This window comes from Alternaria infectoria, assembly GCF_024043175.1.
Source record: "Alternaria infectoria strain BMP 0036 chromosome Unknown scaffold_9, whole genome shotgun sequence".
NCBI classification, from domain to species: domain Eukaryota; kingdom Fungi; phylum Ascomycota; class Dothideomycetes; order Pleosporales; family Pleosporaceae; genus Alternaria; species Alternaria infectoria.
The window spans coordinates 529,555-548,642 of record NW_026250698.1 but is presented as its reverse complement, the minus strand read 5'-3'; the positions used below and the strand labels follow the sequence as shown (position 1 = coordinate 548,642).

General features: G+C 53.6%; 6 protein-coding genes across 6 annotated transcripts; 4 read left to right on the top strand and 2 right to left on the bottom strand.

Annotated features, from left to right (window-relative positions):
• Positions 1–629: 629 nt before the first annotated feature.
• On the bottom strand, positions 630–3,095 carry J4E92_006132 (uncharacterized protein; the record flags this gene model as incomplete). The annotated part of the gene is made up of 6 exons (XM_051497505.1): positions 630–1,006; positions 1,056–1,768; positions 1,814–2,296; positions 2,347–2,424; positions 2,474–3,011; positions 3,086–3,095. The coding sequence occupies 6 exons, from the start codon at positions 3,093–3,095 to the stop codon at positions 630–632; spliced, it is 2,199 nt and encodes a 732-aa protein (XP_051352152.1).
• Positions 3,096–5,315: 2,220 nt separating this feature from the next.
• On the top strand, positions 5,316–6,059 carry J4E92_006131 (uncharacterized protein; the record flags this gene model as incomplete). The annotated part of the gene is made up of 3 exons (XM_051497504.1): positions 5,316–5,405; positions 5,456–5,789; positions 5,839–6,059. 3 exons carry the CDS (start codon positions 5,316–5,318, stop codon positions 6,057–6,059), a joined length of 645 nt encoding a protein of 214 aa, XP_051352151.1.
• Positions 6,060–6,355: 296 nt separating this feature from the next.
• On the bottom strand, positions 6,356–7,843 carry J4E92_006130 (uncharacterized protein; the record flags this gene model as incomplete). Its single annotated transcript, XM_051497503.1, has 1 exon — positions 6,356–7,843. The coding sequence occupies one exon, from the start codon at positions 7,841–7,843 to the stop codon at positions 6,356–6,358; it is 1,488 nt and encodes a 495-aa protein (XP_051352150.1).
• A 590-nt stretch (positions 7,844–8,433) lies between these two features.
• J4E92_006129 (uncharacterized protein) lies at positions 8,434–9,333 on the top strand (the record flags this gene model as incomplete). Its single annotated transcript, XM_051497502.1, has 2 exons — positions 8,434–8,607; positions 8,665–9,333. The coding sequence occupies 2 exons, from the start codon at positions 8,434–8,436 to the stop codon at positions 9,331–9,333; spliced, it is 843 nt and encodes a 280-aa protein (XP_051352149.1).
• A 1,792-nt stretch (positions 9,334–11,125) lies between these two features.
• J4E92_006128 (uncharacterized protein) lies at positions 11,126–12,687 on the top strand (the record flags this gene model as incomplete). Its single annotated transcript, XM_051497501.1, has 4 exons — positions 11,126–11,334; positions 11,413–11,440; positions 11,495–12,008; positions 12,059–12,687. 4 exons carry the CDS (start codon positions 11,126–11,128, stop codon positions 12,685–12,687), a joined length of 1,380 nt encoding a protein of 459 aa, XP_051352148.1.
• A 1,747-nt stretch (positions 12,688–14,434) lies between these two features.
• On the top strand, positions 14,435–18,679 carry J4E92_006127 (uncharacterized protein; the record flags this gene model as incomplete). The annotated part of the gene is made up of 3 exons (XM_051497500.1): positions 14,435–14,653; positions 14,769–14,866; positions 14,920–18,679. 3 exons carry the CDS (start codon positions 14,435–14,437, stop codon positions 18,677–18,679), a joined length of 4,077 nt encoding a protein of 1,358 aa, XP_051352147.1.
• Between the last annotated feature and the right edge of the window lie 409 nt (positions 18,680–19,088).

Below are 19,088 nucleotides of genomic sequence, written 5' to 3'. Positions count from 1 at the left end.
CACGGAGCTTGCGCGACTACGCGGTGCAGCCTGGTCTAAAGCGACTCGAGAGAAAGGCAATCAATTAAAAGTGGCCGTGGGCCGTAGAAGAAAACCCCAAACAAGTGAGAGCATGGGAAGGAAGCTCGCAGGGAAGGAGCAATGCAAGAAAGTCGTGCGCTGCGGGATCGAGGAGGTGGGCTACCTGTTCCCGAATTAGACTTACGAGCAAAGGAAGCTAGAGCCCGGCCGCCGCATCAGGGCACGGAGAAGCGACACCTGTTCACATCTATCACGTGAAACCCACAATTCCATTCACCTGGCCCCAATCGTTCCGTCGCACTGGTAATCCGATGTGCAGCCGGCTAGGACGGGGAGGGGCACTAGGTCGATGCATGTCACCAAACCTTCACCACGGTAGCTTTCTGCACAGAAGATAGTGGTTCCGTCTCCCTTGGAAGACGTATTTCTCTAGCCTACTCAACACATGTAACAAACGCCTCAAAAAATGCTACGCGCACTCTATCAACCCAAGAACAACGCTCGATAAGCCATTGGCTCGTGAATATTGGAACATGCGCATCGCTTGTCGAGATGGCGCAGATATATGTAGGAAATGCGGAATTGTCGATGTGTACACCGCGTGTACTCTAGTCCTCGTCCTGTCCGACTTGCTTGTACCTTCCGCTCGTACTGTCACCCTCGCCGTTACCCTTTGTCCTCTTAACCATGTTGCTGATCCAGCCACCGATGCCTTCACCGTTCTCGGTGTCCGCCTTGGCCATGTCCTTGTTGTTGCCGCTCTCGATGTCAGGAGGGTCGATGTTGAGTCCAGGAATGGCCTCGTCTTGCGCGCGGCGTCCGCGGATATCGAGCGATGGAACAGGAGAGCCGCGGCCTTCTCCGCTGAAAAGTGATTCGGCTTGCGCCAGGGTCTCCGGAGTGGGCATGACTGAGGTAGCGTCTCCGAACAGGGAGTTCATGTCTTCCAGGCGGACGTTGGCAGTTTCTGGGTAGATGAAATATACTGAGTCTTGTTAGTGAACGGCTCAGCCCAAACGCCAGCCAAAACCTACCGATAACGAAACTGGCAGCGCAGAAGAATGCGTGGATGAGGTACAATCGCCACTGGATGTGCTCCTGCAGGATCGGAGTCATCTCACCAACCAGCCAGTTGAAAGCCCAGTTGGTCGCAGTACTCAGACTGGCACCCTTTGCACGAATGCTGAGGGGCAGGATCTCTGGTGGGTACAACCACGGAATAGGACCCCATGAGTATCCAAATGCGGCGTTGTAAATCATGACGAATATGACGACCATGTTGGGTGTCCAAGAAGCTTGCAGGAACTGGAAGTAGGAAATGGCGGAGAGGGAGATCAGCATCATGAGGGCTCCAGAGAGCAGAATCTTCCGACGACCCAGCGAGTCGACAATGTACCATGGTGGAATGGTGGAAAGCAGGTATGTGATGGCGTTGATACCAGTCATGAGAATGGCTTGGCGACCGTACCAACCAGCCTCTTCGAAGACGAGCGGTGCATAGTACGAGATGACGTTGATGCCGTTGAGTTGCGCGAGGGCTTGGGCGGACATGGCAATGAAGACGCGTTTGGAGTATCGCGTAAACATGTCTTTGTATGATCGTTCACCTTCTTGACGCTGGAGCAGGACGTTCATCTTGATCTCTCGGTATTCATCTCGTGCTTTGGGGTTGTGAATATCGCCCTTTCCGTACAAATTGGCAATAACTACAATACCCTCTTCGTCGTGATCGTTGTCTAAGAGCCATCTGTACGTGTTAGTGAAATTCTTGGATTAGAAGTGTATGGCAAACCTTGGGGATTCGCAGATAAGCAAGCTTCCTGCGGCCAGAAGAAGACCCATGATGCACTGCATGAAGAGCGGGACTCTCCACGACCAGTCGTTCTTGATGTATGTGCAGAAGTAGTCAACCCACACACTGACTGCGTAACCTGTGATGTTGCCAGTGAATTCAATGCAACCCATCTTTCCTCGATTGTGGGGCGGCGAGATTTCGGACTGGTATACGGGTACGATGGTAGATAGCGATCCGACTCCCAGACCGGCGATGACTCTGCCGAGAAGCATCATGGGGATACCGGTAGCGAATGTCTGGAGAGCGCCGCCGACGACGAAGATGAGGGAGCCGTACAAGATGGTCTTGCGTCTTCCGATCACATCGCCGATACGGCCAACGACCAGCGAGGAGATAAAGGCACCAACTTCCAGGATAGCCACCATCGTACCGAGCTCGGCGGCGGAAGGCTGGTTGAAGTAGTCCTTGAAGTAGATGCCGCTGTGATACTATTAGACATGGCCAAGTACAGAGGGTGCGTAAGGGCGTACGTGATGATACCGGACATGACTCCCTGATCATAACCGAACAGGAACACGCCTAACGAGACGAAGACACTGGTGAAGTAGCTGCTGCTGTTAGCTCTGAGCTTCCTGTCGTGGCATCCGCTCTACCCACATCAACTTCTTTCCGTGTAACCCGTGAATACGGGAGGGCCCATCGTTGGGTGCCATGATGCGAGCAAGTATCTGCTCTGCCTTTGAGATAGTGCGTGGCCCAGGGTCGGGGATCTCGATGTCTTCGAGTCGGAGTTGGTGGGCGCCCTTTTCGTGGAGGTCCTGAGATGCAAAGCGCGCTCGCTTTTGCTTTTGGCGTGGCCGCGACGGGTTGCCGGCTTCAAGGTTGATGCGGAGGGGATCTTCTCGGTCAGCTAGCTGGTCGACGAGGTCACCAGTATCGCTCCAGACGGAGAGGTCCGAGTCGGACGATGGGGTGTCGAAGGAGGAGCGCGCGCTGTCCTTATCGTGGTCGTCGAGCAGATAAGCAGAGTCGTGGTCTCGGGGACGGGCCGAGCTCGAGAGGTTGTGGAGGGGGATGTTGGCAGGCCTCCTGGTGCTGTTGGAGTGGGACGGAATGGTGAAGGTCACAGGCTGTTGGGAGACAGCCCTCTTCTCCGAGAGATGGTGGTAGGAAGAACGAACGAGGCCAAAGGCGGCTGCTGGGGCACGTCACAGGGTCAAGCAGCCGAGACGAGGGATCTGGTAAGGCTAGCGCAAAGGCGGTGAGAACTCGGTCGCATTGGGCTACAATGGGGAAAAAGACAGTCACGACGATAGCGCCTGGTTGAGATCAGACGTCCACAGGTGCATGCGAACGTGTGAGCTCCCTGTTCGGGCTGCCTTGCCGTCATTTCTTGGCACCCATGTACACTCCTTCGCTGCTCGGTCCGACCATGTTGCGCATGGAGCCTGCTGGCGGGCGCGGCATCGTCTGCACGATGATGTACGCGCGCAGCAGAGGCTTTGTTTTTATCGCGGCTGTATCGCATCGAGTGACAGCCAGATGTACGGATCGCCATGTTCTCGCTACCACAATCCGATGCCGTTGACCGGAGGCTTGAGACGGAGGCTTGATAGCGGACATTAGATCCCGCGATGCAGCACACGACGTAGCCACGAGCTCTATGCTACGCCTACACTAAAGGCCCACCACCAACTTTGCGCCTTGTACGGGGCGGTGGAGGCGGGTCCCGAGGTCACGTTGGGGTTGTAGTGTCGACGATTGGAGCCCCGCGTGGAGACTGACTGCAAAGCGGAAAGATAGCCGCGATCAACTTCAATGTTGCACAACTCATGCGGTGTAGAAAAGAACACCGGCTAGTGGTAAAAACCCCATACAGATCACGAGACTCGATGCTATGTAAGGGAAGAGACGCAGGGCCACATGGCAGTTTTCGTGCGGAGAAGCAACATGGGCGGGCTCAGACGCGTTCTGTTCTTGCATCTTTCGCTTCGCACGTGAACGTGACAGCCCTAAAGTCTGCCGTCACTGGACGAGGTGAACACTAAGCAAAGAAACCGTCATTGCTTTGCTGGAGACGCGACTGAGCCATATGACAGATCTCGACACGCTTTATATACCCAACGCGTTCGCGTGTTTGCAATCTCCCCAAAACGCTGTGGTGAAGCGACTATAATACTAGCGTTAAACAGACATCAGTCAAATCCATCCTCGTCGATACAGTAGACGCCGGAGACCCTCCTGACGTTTGCAAGCTGGGGCCTCGCTTGCAGTGCGAAACACCCAACTTTTACGGCCCCAGGCACATACCGCTGGTGGGCAAAGGAGGTCCGCAGGTCGACCGTGCTGCTGTAGAGTTGAACAGCTGCAGGAAGGGCCTCTTCGCCAGAGTCAAGCCATCAACTCAATTAATGAGCGCCCTTGTACCACCGGTAGAGTTGGGAGTTCTGCGTCATGCTGGTTATGACACGCCCAAGGCCCATGGCTTGCTCTGCCGCCAGATGCTCCGTGATCTGCGGCCCCTCGCTGCAAGGGGAAAGGCGCCGTGGGAGTGATTGGCCCAGCAGACCCCAGTTTTGATTACCTGCCCAGATGTTTGTGTGGCAGCGTTCCTGTTTCTTGCTTCTGGCAGAGGCCTAAGAAGGTGTTTAACGCAATTGCCAGGCATCCCTTCACTGTAATCGACGTCGGACAACTCAATTGAAATTCAGCCTGCAGGGGGTTGGTTTAGCGCAGCACGCCCGCCCTGGTAACCAAACATTGAAAGCTCGCGGTCGGACCTGGCTCTCGCTCGGCGCGCCTGATTGGATTTGGCTGAAGACCTGCTTGGCTTCGTGCATTGTTTCGAGGAAGCTTCCCAGCGGCCCCAGCCACAGCGCATCATTACACCTCTCACCACCACGACCACGACTACGACCGCTCCACGATTCGCTTTCACGTCGCTTGCCTGTCCGCGCCGACCGCCCTCTCTTATCTGTCGCAGTGCGCACAACCCGATAACGAGCGCTCCACATAAAACCGCAAGGCTGAGGCTCACCTGCAGCTGTTGCTGCCGAAACGAAAAGCATGTCTAGATACGGAAAGGTATGTCGACGACGACTGCACGCCGCGAGAAGAAAACTGACCATCTAGTTTGACGATTTCTGCCGCGACACAGGCTCGAACTGGAGCACATTACCTGTCTGCTATGTACGTTGCGTCCTACCACCCCTTTGCCCGTCCACCGCCCGCGAACGCGCCGCTAACCCCATGTTTCGCAGCTCTTCAACCCAGCTTCGACAAAAGACGATAACGGATGGCAAGATGGCTGCATTCTACAGGGCTTCCCCGTTGGTGGAGGTGAAAGACTGCACAATCTGGGTACGAGGCACACGCGCGCTTCAACGACATTCCGCTTACACACCTAGGCTCCATATTAATCTGCGGCATCGCAATCCTCGCCTCGCTGTTCCTGCTATGGAGATCGCAAAGAAAGAAGGCCGCTGTTGGGCGCAGAGAAATGCAACTCTTCCTCCTCGGATACATCGTCATCTCCATCTGCGAGATCTTCACCATTGGCGGATTCCCCCTCAATTCCACTGTGCGCATTGTACGTACGCGATTCTACGTATCCACCTGCAGTATCTAATCTTTATACAGGTCTTTGTCGCGATCCACATCGCCGCAATCACCGCTACATCCTGGATCCTCATGCTCAACGGCGCCGTGGGCTACCAACTACTTGACGACGGCACGGCAGTATCTATCGGTCTGCTCTTGATCTCGTCGATCGTAATCTTTATCGGTACCGGCTACATTGCCCTCGACACTGGACTCAACTGGACGGGTTACTGGGAACAGACGCGCTTCGTGCCCAACCAGGCCTACGCGCTATACACCCTCTACCAGCTCGTTCCGTTAGTCTTCATCGTCATCTTCTTCCTCCTGGAAGCTTTCCTGGTGCTGCGTGTTCTCGGCGAGCGCAAGCCAATGCGTAAGGAATCGTCAATATTCTATCCAAATTATCACTAACTCCCTCCCAGTCTATCTCCTCGCAGCAGGCCTTCTATTCGCCATCGGTCAAATCTTCCAATACGTCATCAGCGTTCACATCTGCAACGGCACCGACGGAAAGATCAACGGAGGTCTATTCTCGACCCTCTTCACCCTCCTATCGGTAGTAATGATTTGGGTGTTCTGGTCGAGCATCACCGAAGACGACTGGCCCATGCCAACTGTCGCTGGCTCGGGCGCATATAATTAGGAACGAAGTGGTAATCTCGGGGGTGTACAGGCAACGGCGTAATGTTCTTATGATGGCTTTTGCCCGGCATAGCGTATACCATTTTGGGGCTCTTTGGACGCATTTGATGCGTCATGCTGAACTTGTGCTACGATATACATAATGTTTGCTGAATGGAATTATTTGATGTTCAGAACTCGTCTTTACATGCAAAAAGGTGAGGGATTAGGCACGACTGACTGGGTATATTGATGATCTATCGCTCGTCGCCAGGCATTATCGTCTAAACCTCTACCACAGCAGGCCTAAGAATTCCTTCATCCAGTCATCTCAGTATCCCCGTTGCTCGCTTCGGCCGCCACAGCCCCAGGATCCAGTCGACCCAAGCACCCCGGACAATTATGCAACACCATATGGGCAAAGACATCGCAATCGATACAAAAGTGACTCTCACAAGTCCGACATTCATACCTCCCACTCTCACTAGCCTTTTGCGCCTCACTATCTTCCTCATCTCTCTTCGTGCCATTGACCTCACCGTTTTGTTCAGCCTCAGTTCTCTGTCTGTTGCTACTCGGCGGACTGCTAAAAGAAACCAGACAGCCCACACATTGCGTGCTACCCTTCTCGCGGGCGCGCGACCAGGATACTGTTGACCAGTTGCGGAGAGGAAAGAGGTGGTGGTAAGACCGCGCGAGATGGGTGGAGAGGAGGAGAGTGAGCTGGCATGACGGACATGTGATGGGTAGGGAGCAGACTTTTGCGCTGCAGCGAGAACATGTGTAACCGCCCATTGTGAGGTTGCCGTGGCATGCGCACATGGTTAATTCGTCTTCAATGACTCGCGAAGGGAAGCCCATCATCATGAGCGCTGCTGCGGACTCGGGGGCTTGTGGTGCTGTTGCTTCGACGGCGGGTGCCGACGTACGGATTACAGGTGGTGTCGTGGTGGCAAGGAGGAGCTCTTTGAGCATTTCCTGGTCGGTTGCGATGGTATATTCGGAGTCGTCACCGGCGTTTGTCCGCGTTACGATTTCTGTGCAGATTTTAAGACGTGCGCCCATGCCGATGACGCTGACGCGAATCTTGTCTCGTACGCAGGCCTTGACCGTCTGGTGTATGTCTCCAGGGTCTAAACTCAACAAGCTACCAAAGACGACGATGACCTCTCGTGTACCGTGACTTGGTGTGTGGTATAGCGTCGCTCTTGCCAGCTCCAGCGCGTTCTGCAAACTGGGTGCGCCCTTGGGCTCTTTGCCATCGTCTTTACTCCTTAAGCCTTGTATCGCTGCGACGTGTTCGGCCGGGTTGCCTGAGAGCTCCGAGACTCGTATGCAGACGCCGTCGTGCATGCCGAGGACGCTCATCTGCGATATGGGGTTTTGCTCGAAGAATTCGCGGATGTAGTCTTGCGTGTAGTTGATCATCGTGATGAAGCGGTTCGGTCGCATGTCCTTCTCCATCATTGCCTCCGAGAGGTCAAGCACCAAGACGACATGGCGGATGATGCCTCGCTGGAAGGGCTTTGTGTCTTTCCGCAGTCGCTTTCGTTTCCTCTCTTCTTCCCGTTCTTGCACGCTTAGCCCCATTGTATCGTCCTCTGCCACTTGTGTCGTTTTCGCGACCGTCCGCGAGTCCTCTGTCTCCCATGCTTGCCGCTTCGGTGGTTCCTTTACAGGTACCTCCGCTTTCCGCCTCTTGCCAGGTGCCGTGGATTGCGCGCGTGTGGTGGAGGGACCACTCCTTGTGCCAATGTACTCGTCATCAGATCCTTCCCCCTCGAAATCATAATCCGAATCGGCCATCGTATGCGCGCAAGCTTGGAGTAGGTCAAAGAACTGTGGTAGGCGATATGTTTGTGTGGGTGTATGGATGTGTGGAGTTCAGGTGGATGATGCGCGTGCATAGGCGGAAGCGTGTCTCACCCGTGATAGGCTAAACGCGCTCTCACGTTTTCTTCGCAAGGAAGCCGCGTATGATTTACCCGTATCATCTTGCCGGCTGTGTTGCAATCCTGAGATTTGAAGCATATGTTCAGTTCCGTAACAAATCACGACCAAGCAGAGTGGTATTGGTTACGTTGTTAGAGTCCTCACATAAGATTTCAAGATCGCACTTCTGGCAACGGATATCTCCACATGGAAATGCCGAAGACGACCCCGCGACCGACGCGAACGTGGGGCAAAGTCCCGAACTCCACAACGGGCCATCTTGCATCAACACGCGCTGACTGCTTTATAAGCCTTTCCAGATCCCTGACTCCATGTTGGCACGTTCCTTGATACGCTGCACACGCACCGTTACTACTACCTCCAGACCGGTCTTTGCCTCTAGATCACAGTTACTGTTGCCTCCACTTCCACAAGTAAAGTACTTCAACACAACAGTAAGAGCGATGTCGGCGTTTGAGCGATTGATCCGATTTGAGGATAAGGATGGAAAGACGGTACATGGTAACTTAGAGAAGGAGGTGCCCACCAGGGACATCGAAGGAAGCAGTGTAGAAGTGTTGTCTGGGGACATCAAGAGTGGTTTCAAGAAGACGGGAGAGAAAGCTACAGTGGGAAAGGTATGCAATCCGTATTTATAAGAGGTACACATAGCAGGAAGAACTAATATCTAATAGCTCCTCAGCCCCGTCCCGACAACAAACATAATCCTCTGCGTGGGCCTCAACTACCGGCGCCATGCCGAAGAGTGCAACCTCGCTATCCCCTCCAACCCAGCCATCTTCACCAAACCCAGCGATGCCCTCGCAGGCCCCTTAGAAACCATTCCCATCCACCCGGACTGCCAATCGCAACTCGACTACGAAGGCGAACTCACCCTGGTCATTTCAAAGGATTGCAAGAATATTGCTGCTAAAGACTACGCCAACTACCTCCTTGGCTACACCATCTCCAACGACGTCTCCGCCCGAAACTATCAACTCCCTGCGGGTGTGTCGGGCGGCCAATTCGGCTACGCAAAGTCATTTGACAAGTTCGCTCCCGTAGGCCCGTGTATCGTGTCCCCCAGCTTGATCCCTGATCCTCATAAGCTAAGGTACTGGACCAAGGTCAATGGCGAGAAGAGGCAGGAAACCGGGACGGATGATATGATTTTCAGTGTAGGCCAGATTCTGGAGCATCTGAGTCGCGGGACTACGCTAAGAGCTGGTACGGTGATTCTCACAGGTACACCGAGTGGTGTTGGTCTGTTCATGGACCCTAAGGGTTTCTTGAAAGACGGAGATGAGGTTGAAGTGTATGTGGAGGGAATTGGAAGTATCGTCAATAAGATGAAGTTTGAGTAAGTGGAGAAGACAGGGTAAACGACTGTTCAATACAGGGGCTCATGGGCATAAATTCAAGAATATTACAGACCTCTAGTTTGATTAAAGCATGCGTAGGCATAGTGTCAATACTCGTCTGCCTGTTCCTTAAAGATCGCGATTAAGGTCCAACAGACAAACATACCCTGCGACCGCGAATTTACTCAGCCTCATCTGAAGCTCCCCATGCCTTCCACCTCCATCTAGACTGGTCAGGCAGCTCCAATTCATACCATGCAGGCGTACCAGGAATGTGTTCCACCAACTGCCACCCCAGTATCTCTGCCACGCGCAGCAACCATATCTCGCGAATTAATCCATACCGCGGCCTACCATCTGCTGGCTGCACAAGCTCAGCAGGTGCTGTCTCTACCTGTTCCTTGATCATCTCCTTGGCGAGTTCCCGTAGGCGATTCAGATGATAAGGTCCTATGTGGAAGACACTGAAAGTGTCATGTACAGCATACCAACCAACCTTGTGAATTTGGGCATCGATTTCTGCATCGTAGATAACAGCTTTGTGAATTAGCTTACTCATAGCGTTCCACATAAAGTGTACGATAGCTTGCGACCATAATGTGTCTATGAACATGTCGAGCGTAAAATGATGTGGCACGTCTGGGCGCGATCCTGGGTGGAAGACTGGCAGGGATGATTCCAAGAACAGGGTGCGTCGACATTTAGGGCACGTATTTGAATGCGAAACGTTTGTGTCGATCCACTTTTTGAGACAGGTAAGACCGAAGATGTGCTGACATTGCGTGCGTGTGGCTTTGTGCTCTTCATTGAATGCTTCATGACAGATATCGCAGGCTTCTATGATGTCGAGATCCCTGAAGAACTTTACTTTTGTCGGAAGTGGAGATCGTGGTGGGGTTGAGGTCATGATTTGGTGGTTCACTGGGGTGTGGGCGAGGCCCGGGTTGAAGTTGAGGCGGACTAGGTAGCTGGTGGCAGATGTTCTTAGGTAGCAACTGGTTGCTGTTTTACCTAGTAAAAGATAGTAACGTGATGTGTCCTGTAAGTTTTTATTATATTGCTTCACGCATCAGCCGCAGCAGCACATGATTGGGGCGTACTTTAGTTGCTACCTAGGTAGGATGGGATTTTATTGAGAACCACGAGTGTACTGAACACGGAACAGCTTCACTGCTCATCTATGATTGATAATAGTTCAGGACTGATGTTTGAGTGCAACTGAGAGCTTCCAATGAGCCGCGTACTGCTCAACCTCACAAGTACTATTATACAGAGCTGACGGCTGTCATCATAAGCATGCTCCCTTACTATGATCTACAGAAGAAGTCGCATGTATCCCGCGGATTTCGGAAGTGATCCAGCTATCTGATAGTAAGCTTCGGGATTTGAAGACCTGTGGAAGACGTTAGTGACCTAGAATCTCCCTGTGTGAAATTGCGATGTCGGCTTGTCTATAGCAAGCAGTGGCTTTCATAATGTGTCCATGGAAACAAAACGAAGAGAGATATCAGAAACGTAACTTGAGAGCTCCAGGTAATGGTACCAAAGCCGTGTTCTGTCAACCTCACCCAGATGAGATTTGCGTGGTACTGACAGGTGAGGGGTGCGTCATGGCCACGAGACGCTAGTGCCCACGCTAATTTCGAAGTTACGTTGAGGGCAGGCGCCCATGTACCCGAACCATCAACTTTGAAACAGCACAACAAAAGAACGCAAATACATCTCCCATTTCAGAGACGCGACTTACGTGTAGAATTCATCTGAATTATCAACGCAACCAAAACAAATCACAACAATGGCCTCGGAAGTAGTCAACAAGCTGCAGAACCTGGTTACAGGAGAGTCGAAGAGCGCCCGCAAGAAGAAGGGCAAGCAAGAGGGAGCTACCGCAGTACCCGCTGCGCCTGAGAAGACGTCGTCCGAGGCTGGCGTAGGTGGCTCCAACCCCGCCGGCAAGGCCAATGGAACCGATAGCGACAACTCGTACCTCCGCGAGGTTCAGAAGTAAGTCGCAACCGCATTGTGGTTCAAAGATCGCATACAAAACTATCAGGAGTCACTTACTAAGACGCGTCTGCGCAGGAACATCCGCAACATCAACAAGAAACTGGTAAGCTAATAGTGTCTCTCACCCCTCGAACCCTTGCTTACACGACATCTCCAGAGCGCAACTCAAAAGGTCGACTCCATAATCGCAGCGAATCCCGGCATTTCTCTCGACGACCTCCTCGCTTCCAAGAAGATCAATGCCGACCAGAAAGCTCAAGCCGAGAGGAAACCCGGTCTCCAAGCTCAGCTTGCGCAGTACGAGGAACAATACACCAACTACAAAAAGTACGGCGATGAGCTTGAGGCCAAGTTCGCAAAGGAGAAGGAGGTCCTGTCCAAGTCACACTCGTCCGAGCTGGAGACATTGAGGGGAACGATCAAGGCCGAGGCAGCGCTGGAGCAGCAGAAGATTGTCAAGGAGAAGTTGTTGACACTGTCTCGCTTCTTGAGGGCCGCGGCTGCTCGCCGTCAGCTTGAGGATGACGACTCTGACCTGACTAAGGCTTTCGAGGGCGCTCTGCTCCAGGTCTATGGAGGAGACGCCGGCGCTGTCATGGCTGCAGAGAAGCTGATCGAGGGCGCGGAAGAGGGAGTACCATCCACCGAGGGAGTGGTACTCAGCGTCACCTGTAAGCTCAAAATTATATGAAGTGCGCCGTCTCCGACTGACTTTGTATAGATTCCCAAGTCAAGCAGGCAGCACTCGACGAAGCCCCATTCGCCGCCGAAGAAGCTTGGGTTGACGACGTCGCGCAGTCTCAAGCAGCTCATCCCGAGGCACAGGCTGGCTCCGACCCCACCATCACCAACGCTGGTCTTACTGAGATCGACGCTGGCGCGAAGCCTGTTACTGAAACCACCGAGACCGCATCAGCTGCACCGGCGGCTTCCGGCATTGGAATGGAGTCAGCAAATGCTGCTGCAGAGGCGCAATGGGACAAGCAACCCACCGGCGCCGATGACCCATTGACTGAGTCCTTTGAGATGGTACCGCGAGACCCTGCCGAGACCGAGACACCACACGTCGCTGCCGCCGTAACCAGCACCCAGAGCTGGGCCGACGATACCCCCGAGCCGAGCGCGGCACCTGCCGCTCCTACATCCGGTAACGATGGCTTCTCCGAGGTTCACCACAACCGTGGCGGCCGGGGACGTGGTGGTCACCCAGGTGGTGAGCGAGGCGGATACCGCGGCAGGGGCCGAGGCGGTCCTAGGGGCGAATTCCGCGGTCGTGGCCGTGGCGGCCGTGGAGAGTTCAGGGGTGGGCGTGGCGGTTTCCGCGGCGCTCCTCGTGGAGAATCTTCGTAGAGTCGATGAACTATTCCTGCAAAACGACTCGCACATTTGGGGAAGATGAGTTGCGTGAGCAGCTTTCATACCTTATTTGGAGCATCTGAGCAGATGAGATAACGAAAGAGCTGGGAAGACAAACGTACAGCCCATTGTGTTTAGTAGCATAGCATCGGTGCATAGGATCAACATTTTCTCGGGTATGGGACGGCTGTACTATATTCTGGGTTATGATCTGGCGCTTAACGAATGGCCTGTACAATATGATTTCTTGCTTCAAGCAACTGCCATTGTTGTTTGTCAATCCTGTGATTTCAAGTTTGTACTCATGTAGCTAAAGGTTGTTTGTTGATCTGAATTAGGGTAGGGTACTTGATGACGATGACTGAGCGTGCACCCCTGGTAGTAGCGGCCGTCGATCCGGAGATTTTCCATGGGGGGCGCACTGGCTCGTCATGTTCTCCGATTGGCGAGTGTTGGGTAGTACGAAGTACCGGTGTGGAGTTGCAGCGCTCGCACGATATGATGCACATCGCGTACAAAAGATCAAACATCATCTTATAGCTCTCATCATCAGATTCATGCATTGGGAGATGATCTTCCTCCTAGTATCTAGCTTGTTGCTTTCCCTTCAGAGCATATACACAGAAGTCTTCGGGACCTGATGGCAGCCCCCATCAGCTCCTCCATGCAGACAACAGCCGATCGCATAGTAAACTCAGCATAGTTTCGAGTAGATCGAATACCAAAAGCGTTGTGAAGGCATCCGGACTTTACTGTCGCAGTGAGCTGCCAACAACCTGCACGGCGTGGTAAAGTCAAACAACAGTGACAAATTGCACGGCAACTGTGCAGTATATAGGCCCATAAACAGGATGAGTACACAATATATCTCTTCTCGAACTACGGCAGCCGTATTGGCTTATCGTGTTGTTGGTGAGGCGCGGCCCTATTCTTGCACATGGCGGCGTGATGCACGAACTAGCGGGTCACTGCAGCCGTTGAGACAGGCGCCAGTCAGAAAAGCTTAACCCCACAGATTCAGGAACCACGTTTCACGTCTGATCTAGTTGTAAATTCATCGTGTCTTTTCTGTTATAGACTGGACGTCGAAGACGAGCACAGTCTGCCTTCCGGAAGATACGAAAATCGAAAGTAGCCAACAGCATGCCCAAGTGAGTTCGGTGAATGCATCTGGCATTGCTGTGGTGAGTTGGCTACCACATGGTGAACAGATGGAAACTATGGGGATCTGATAAGATGAGATCTGTAGATGTGGCCTTGGATGACGTGCATGCCAGTCACCGCGCACAACACTTGGCGCGCTTTGCGCAGAGCAGTAGAATGACAACAACTGACAGCACACGCGGTCCCTTTATGTAGATTAGGCTTTGTGTACCACTTGAGGAGTCACAATACATGCAGCTCTTCTGACGCTTTACCCGGCTGTTGTCGCAAACTGCCCATCGTCAGGCGATAAGTGGCAGGGGTTGTTGCGCTTAACGCCTAGCGCAGACCCACGACCTGCAACCTCCTCATTCTCGCCTTCGCACCTCCCTCAGCATCATCCAGCGACTACGCGCCCCAGCACTTGCGATAACGCTTATCAACGACTCTGCAAGCTTCGCACACCCTCTGCGCTTGCTGTAAAATTGCTGCGGTACTAATACATCGACGCGCGCCCGCCCCGGCGGAGAAGCGACGCATGGCAGCAGCTCCACAGCCCCTCTGAGACATCCACGACTCGACAACTACGACCTTCACCATGGAAGCGCCCTCAGATATTGTGCCTTCCGTAGAGGCACCGCCCGCGACGCACGATGACTCCACCACGAAGCCAGCTCTGACGCCGCCCACGAGCGAAGACAACGACAAGCGATTCGAGAGGATGTCGTCCGAACTCTCCGAGCTGGACAGCGACGACGGCGAAGACATCGAACCAGATCATTACTTCGAGGGAGGAAAGATACCCGTGTTCAAGCCAGTAGGTTGCCTATATGCAGATAACCTCCTACCCAGGCCGAGGAGCACGCGCGCGCATGTTATGACTATGACGCGTGGAAATAAACTACACAAGATACTAACTACCATCTCTACAGACAATGGACCAGTTTCGCAATTTCAAGCGCTTCATTGACAAGATCGACAAGCATGGAATGAAGTCGGGTATCGTCAAGGTTATTCCACCAGCGGAATGGTAAGTCTCGATTATGCGCCTGTTGTATGGCCTCCCAAATTGACTCATGCCAGGCGCCAATCGCTCCCTGATCTTACCGAAGCCGTCAAGGGCATCAAAGTCAAGAACCCCATCACCCAAGAGTTCGCTGGACAACACGGCATCTACACACAAGCCAACATTGAGAAACAACGATCGTACAATCTGCCGGAATGGAAAGCCGTGACGGACGAGCCACATCATCAGCCGCCAGCCAAGCGAGGCGAGCGCCGAAAGGCTGCTGCCGAACCCCCCTCTCGTACCCGCTCGTCGCGCGCCGCCCCTGCAAATCGCGATGCCTCGCCTGCACCTAAGCGCGGACCTGGTCGCCCTTCTCGAAGGCGCCAGGTGAAGAAGGAGCCAGTGGAAGACGACGAAGACGAAGATAGCTCTCCCGAGGTCCCTCCCACACCCACATCACCTGGAAACGAGGAGAAGAAGACACCAGCAAGGAGGATCAAGAAGGAAGCGCGCGGCACACCACCTGCTAGGGCACGCGGTCGGCAAGTCAAGACAGCCGACGAGAAGAAATCCGTCTCTTCTCGGCGTCTGAACAACCGCGGCGCAGTGGCCGATTACATCGACGAGGCTGCGTTTGAGGACTTCGACTACCACCTGGATGGCCTTGATGAGTACACCGTCGAGCGATGCAAAGAGTTAGAGGACAACTATTGGAAGACGATCAACTATGGCTCGCCCATGTATGGAGCCGACATGCCAGGTTCTCTGTTTGACGACTCGACCACCTCCTGGAACGTCGCGAAGCTGCCCAACCTTCTGGATGTTCTTGGAACCAAGGTCCCTGGTGTCAACACAGCGTACCTCTACCTGGGCATGTGGAAAGCCACTTTCGCCTGGCACTTGGAGGATGTGGACCTTTACAGTATCAACTACATTCACTTTGGTGCCCCCAAGCAGTGGTACAGCATATCGCAAGAAGATGCTCGCCGCTTCGAAGCTGCCATGAAGACCATCTGGCCAAACGACGCAAAGCATTGCTCACAGTTCCTTCGCCATAAGACCTACCTAATCTCGCCTCAGCGACTGGAAAGAGACTTCAACATCAAGGTCAACCGTCTGGTTCACTACGAGGGCGAATTCGTCATCACATATCCTTATGGCTACCACTCCGGGTACAACATTGGCTACAACTGCGCAGAATCGGTCAACTTCGCAAACGAATCTTGGTTGAGCTATGGCCGGATCGCAAAGAAATGTCTCTGCGAATCTGACAGCGTTTGGGTTGACGTTAACGAGATCGAGCGCAAGCTACGAGGAGAGCCAACACCGGAGTACTATGAGGAGACTGATGACGACGAAGACGATGAAGACGGCGCTGATCGTCTGCCCAGTCCTCCAGCCAGTGTCGCTGGCAAAACCAAAGGAAAGCCAGGCCGTAAGCCAGCCGGCAACAAGAGGAAGCGCGGCAAGGAAGATCCCAAAGAGACGTCTCGACCTAAGAAGCTCAAGCGCATTCGCATCCGTATCAGGATTCCAGGTCGAGGTATGCCCTGCATTCTCTGCCCTAACGATGTGGAGTACGACGATCTGCTACCGACCGACAATGGCATGAAGGCTCACCGGATCTGCGCGGACTATACGCCTGAGACTTACATTGTCAACAAGGGCGATGTCGAAACCGTCTGCAACGTGGCCAACATCGGCAAGGACCGCTTGGAGCTCAAGTGCAACTACTGTCGGTCTAAGCGCGGCGCCGTCTTCCAGTGTTCGCAAAAGAAGTGTACTAGGGCCTTCCATGCTACCTGTGCGGTGGCTGCAGGTGTCCAGGTTGACCTTGGTCCCATGCCTACCTTTGACGAAGAGGGCACAGAATACTTCTACGATGGCTACGACTTCCGATGCCGTTTCCACCGGCCAAAGAAGCGCAACAATAAGACTGTCGATGTTGAAGCACTGGAAAAGGACAAGTTTGTCTTGGCCTATGGCAAGACTCTCAAACCCAAGGATGTCATCCAGTTCCAGTACGTGGGTGGCGAAATGTACCAGATCTACGGTGCACAGGTCGTGGAAAACAGACCTGGCGAGCAGGCTGTCCTGGTAGATGTATTACCTGACGGTGACCGAGTTGAAGTTGAGTGGAAGTACATACTCAAGCTTCATCCGGATGAATCGCAGCGTTTGAAGCCGTCGGCAAATGCCAAGCCACTTCCTGAGCATCTTAAGGAGAGCGATGCATCCCTTGACATCACGAACCGCACCGACGGTGTACCTGAAATGGGCGATCCTTTCCACGACCCCAACTCCGAGCACAAGTGGGCTGAATGGTATACTGCTCCTGAGGTTACTCGGAGAGTGGCTAAAGTCGATTTCAGCAGGGAGGACCGGCTTTGGTACTACCTTGGAAAGCCTTCAACCGAGGCTAGGCCACAGTACACTGAGGACCCTGCAAAGCCTAGGAACAACCCCAAGAGCAACTTCCTCGAAACCGTCAAGCCTCCTCCCCCGCCAGTACCAACCTTTCACCGTACTTCGTACCCAGCCTCTTATCCAATCAAACCGGCACCCATCGCAGTACCTCCGCGCACACCGATGCAATATCAAACACCAGATGGTCGGCCATATAATTACAAGCCGAAGGAGTTGACGATGTCGTCTTACAGGTCGCCGGTTTACAACCCTGATACTCGCAAGAACCCCAATTCGCCAGTAGCACATCAACCCAATGTTAGCTATGATCATCGCTTACCCACAGGACAACAAGGGCAGCAGCCATACCAAGGCTACCACACGCATCGGTCACCGCACCCTTCGCAGCAGCAACAGCAGTATCAGCCATATGTGCCGCCACAGAGCTACTCTAATGCGTCCTGGAAAACACAGTCGGCGACTCTGCTCAATGGGATTGACAAGTATGCGCAACCGACACACAATAGCGCTCTACCACCATACCCATACTCTCAGAGTCCTCGTCAGTTGCCACCCTCACCATACTCACCAGGCGCGGGACAGATGACTGCTTCACCTTACGGCCCACCAAGCCATCAAAGTCAGGCATCACCACACGGTCGCGCGTCGATCTCAAACATGCTGAGCAACCCTACTGGGACTCCTAAACCTCCAATGTACGCCGTCACACCCTCCTCTGAAATCATCTATGCTGCCCAATCCCCCACTGAGTACTTATCCTACGTCATGAATTATCCCTATCTCAGAAACTGTTATTTGCGGAGGACAAAAACTTACATATCACCCTATAGTCTGGATGGTGGAATTGCACCGGAATGGATGCCAAAGCAGCCTACGCCGAGACCCAGTGGTACACCTACTTCCATCGCACCAAGGCCTATCGCGTCACACGGAGCCGCGCCTTCTCCAGGATACTACGGACCACCGCCACCAACGGGCCTACCTGCACCAAGGCCATCCGCACAGTTCCAGTCTTCAGATGCTTTCCAACGGGAGATGGCAAGGACGACGCAGACTCCCGAGGCGCCAAAGTGGGAACAGATGCTTAAGCAGCTCGCTACATCGACAGGCCCCACGGGTACGCCATCCATGACTGCGCACTCGCCACAGGCGCCTCAGCCTCGCTACCCTCCCTCGGGGCCCCGCTCCAGTCTATCGTACGACCTTCCTAGGAGCATGCAAGCTTCGCAAATCCAAACCCCACCAGGACCGCCACCACGCGAGCCACAACGACCAACACCTAGCCCCATTAGTGATGACGGCAAAGGCGGTCTTGTAGCTGTACCAAGGGATCAGAAGCCAGTGCTGCCGCCTTTGCAGCCTACGACGAATGTCCATGGAGCTGAGACATGGCGCTACTCGTCTTAACGGCATGTGAACGGTTTATGGGGCGTTCGGTGGAACTAGTGTATTGTAACGACATGTATGACTAGAGGGTGACTTTCGGCGTTTCCAATAGGGTCATGGCATGGGCTGCCAGTTTCCTTTTCAATGCAGCATTGTCGTGCGGAGGGAGTACAATGATAATTCTCATCTGTCCAGCGGTATTATTCTTGGATCTCGATGTGTGCAAAAATGATGTTTAGTAAACGCTGTGCATAGGCGTGTTACACCCTTCACACCTTGACAGATGAACACCGGGTCTCCGGTAGGAAGCGAGCCTTGGCCAGCTGTACCGTCGCTTTAGCCGTTGCTTGTTTTCGGTTGCCGGCTGCTAAAGTTTCTTGGCCCGAAATGAAGGCCCGTGTGGCATGGAAGCGACATTGAAACGCATAGA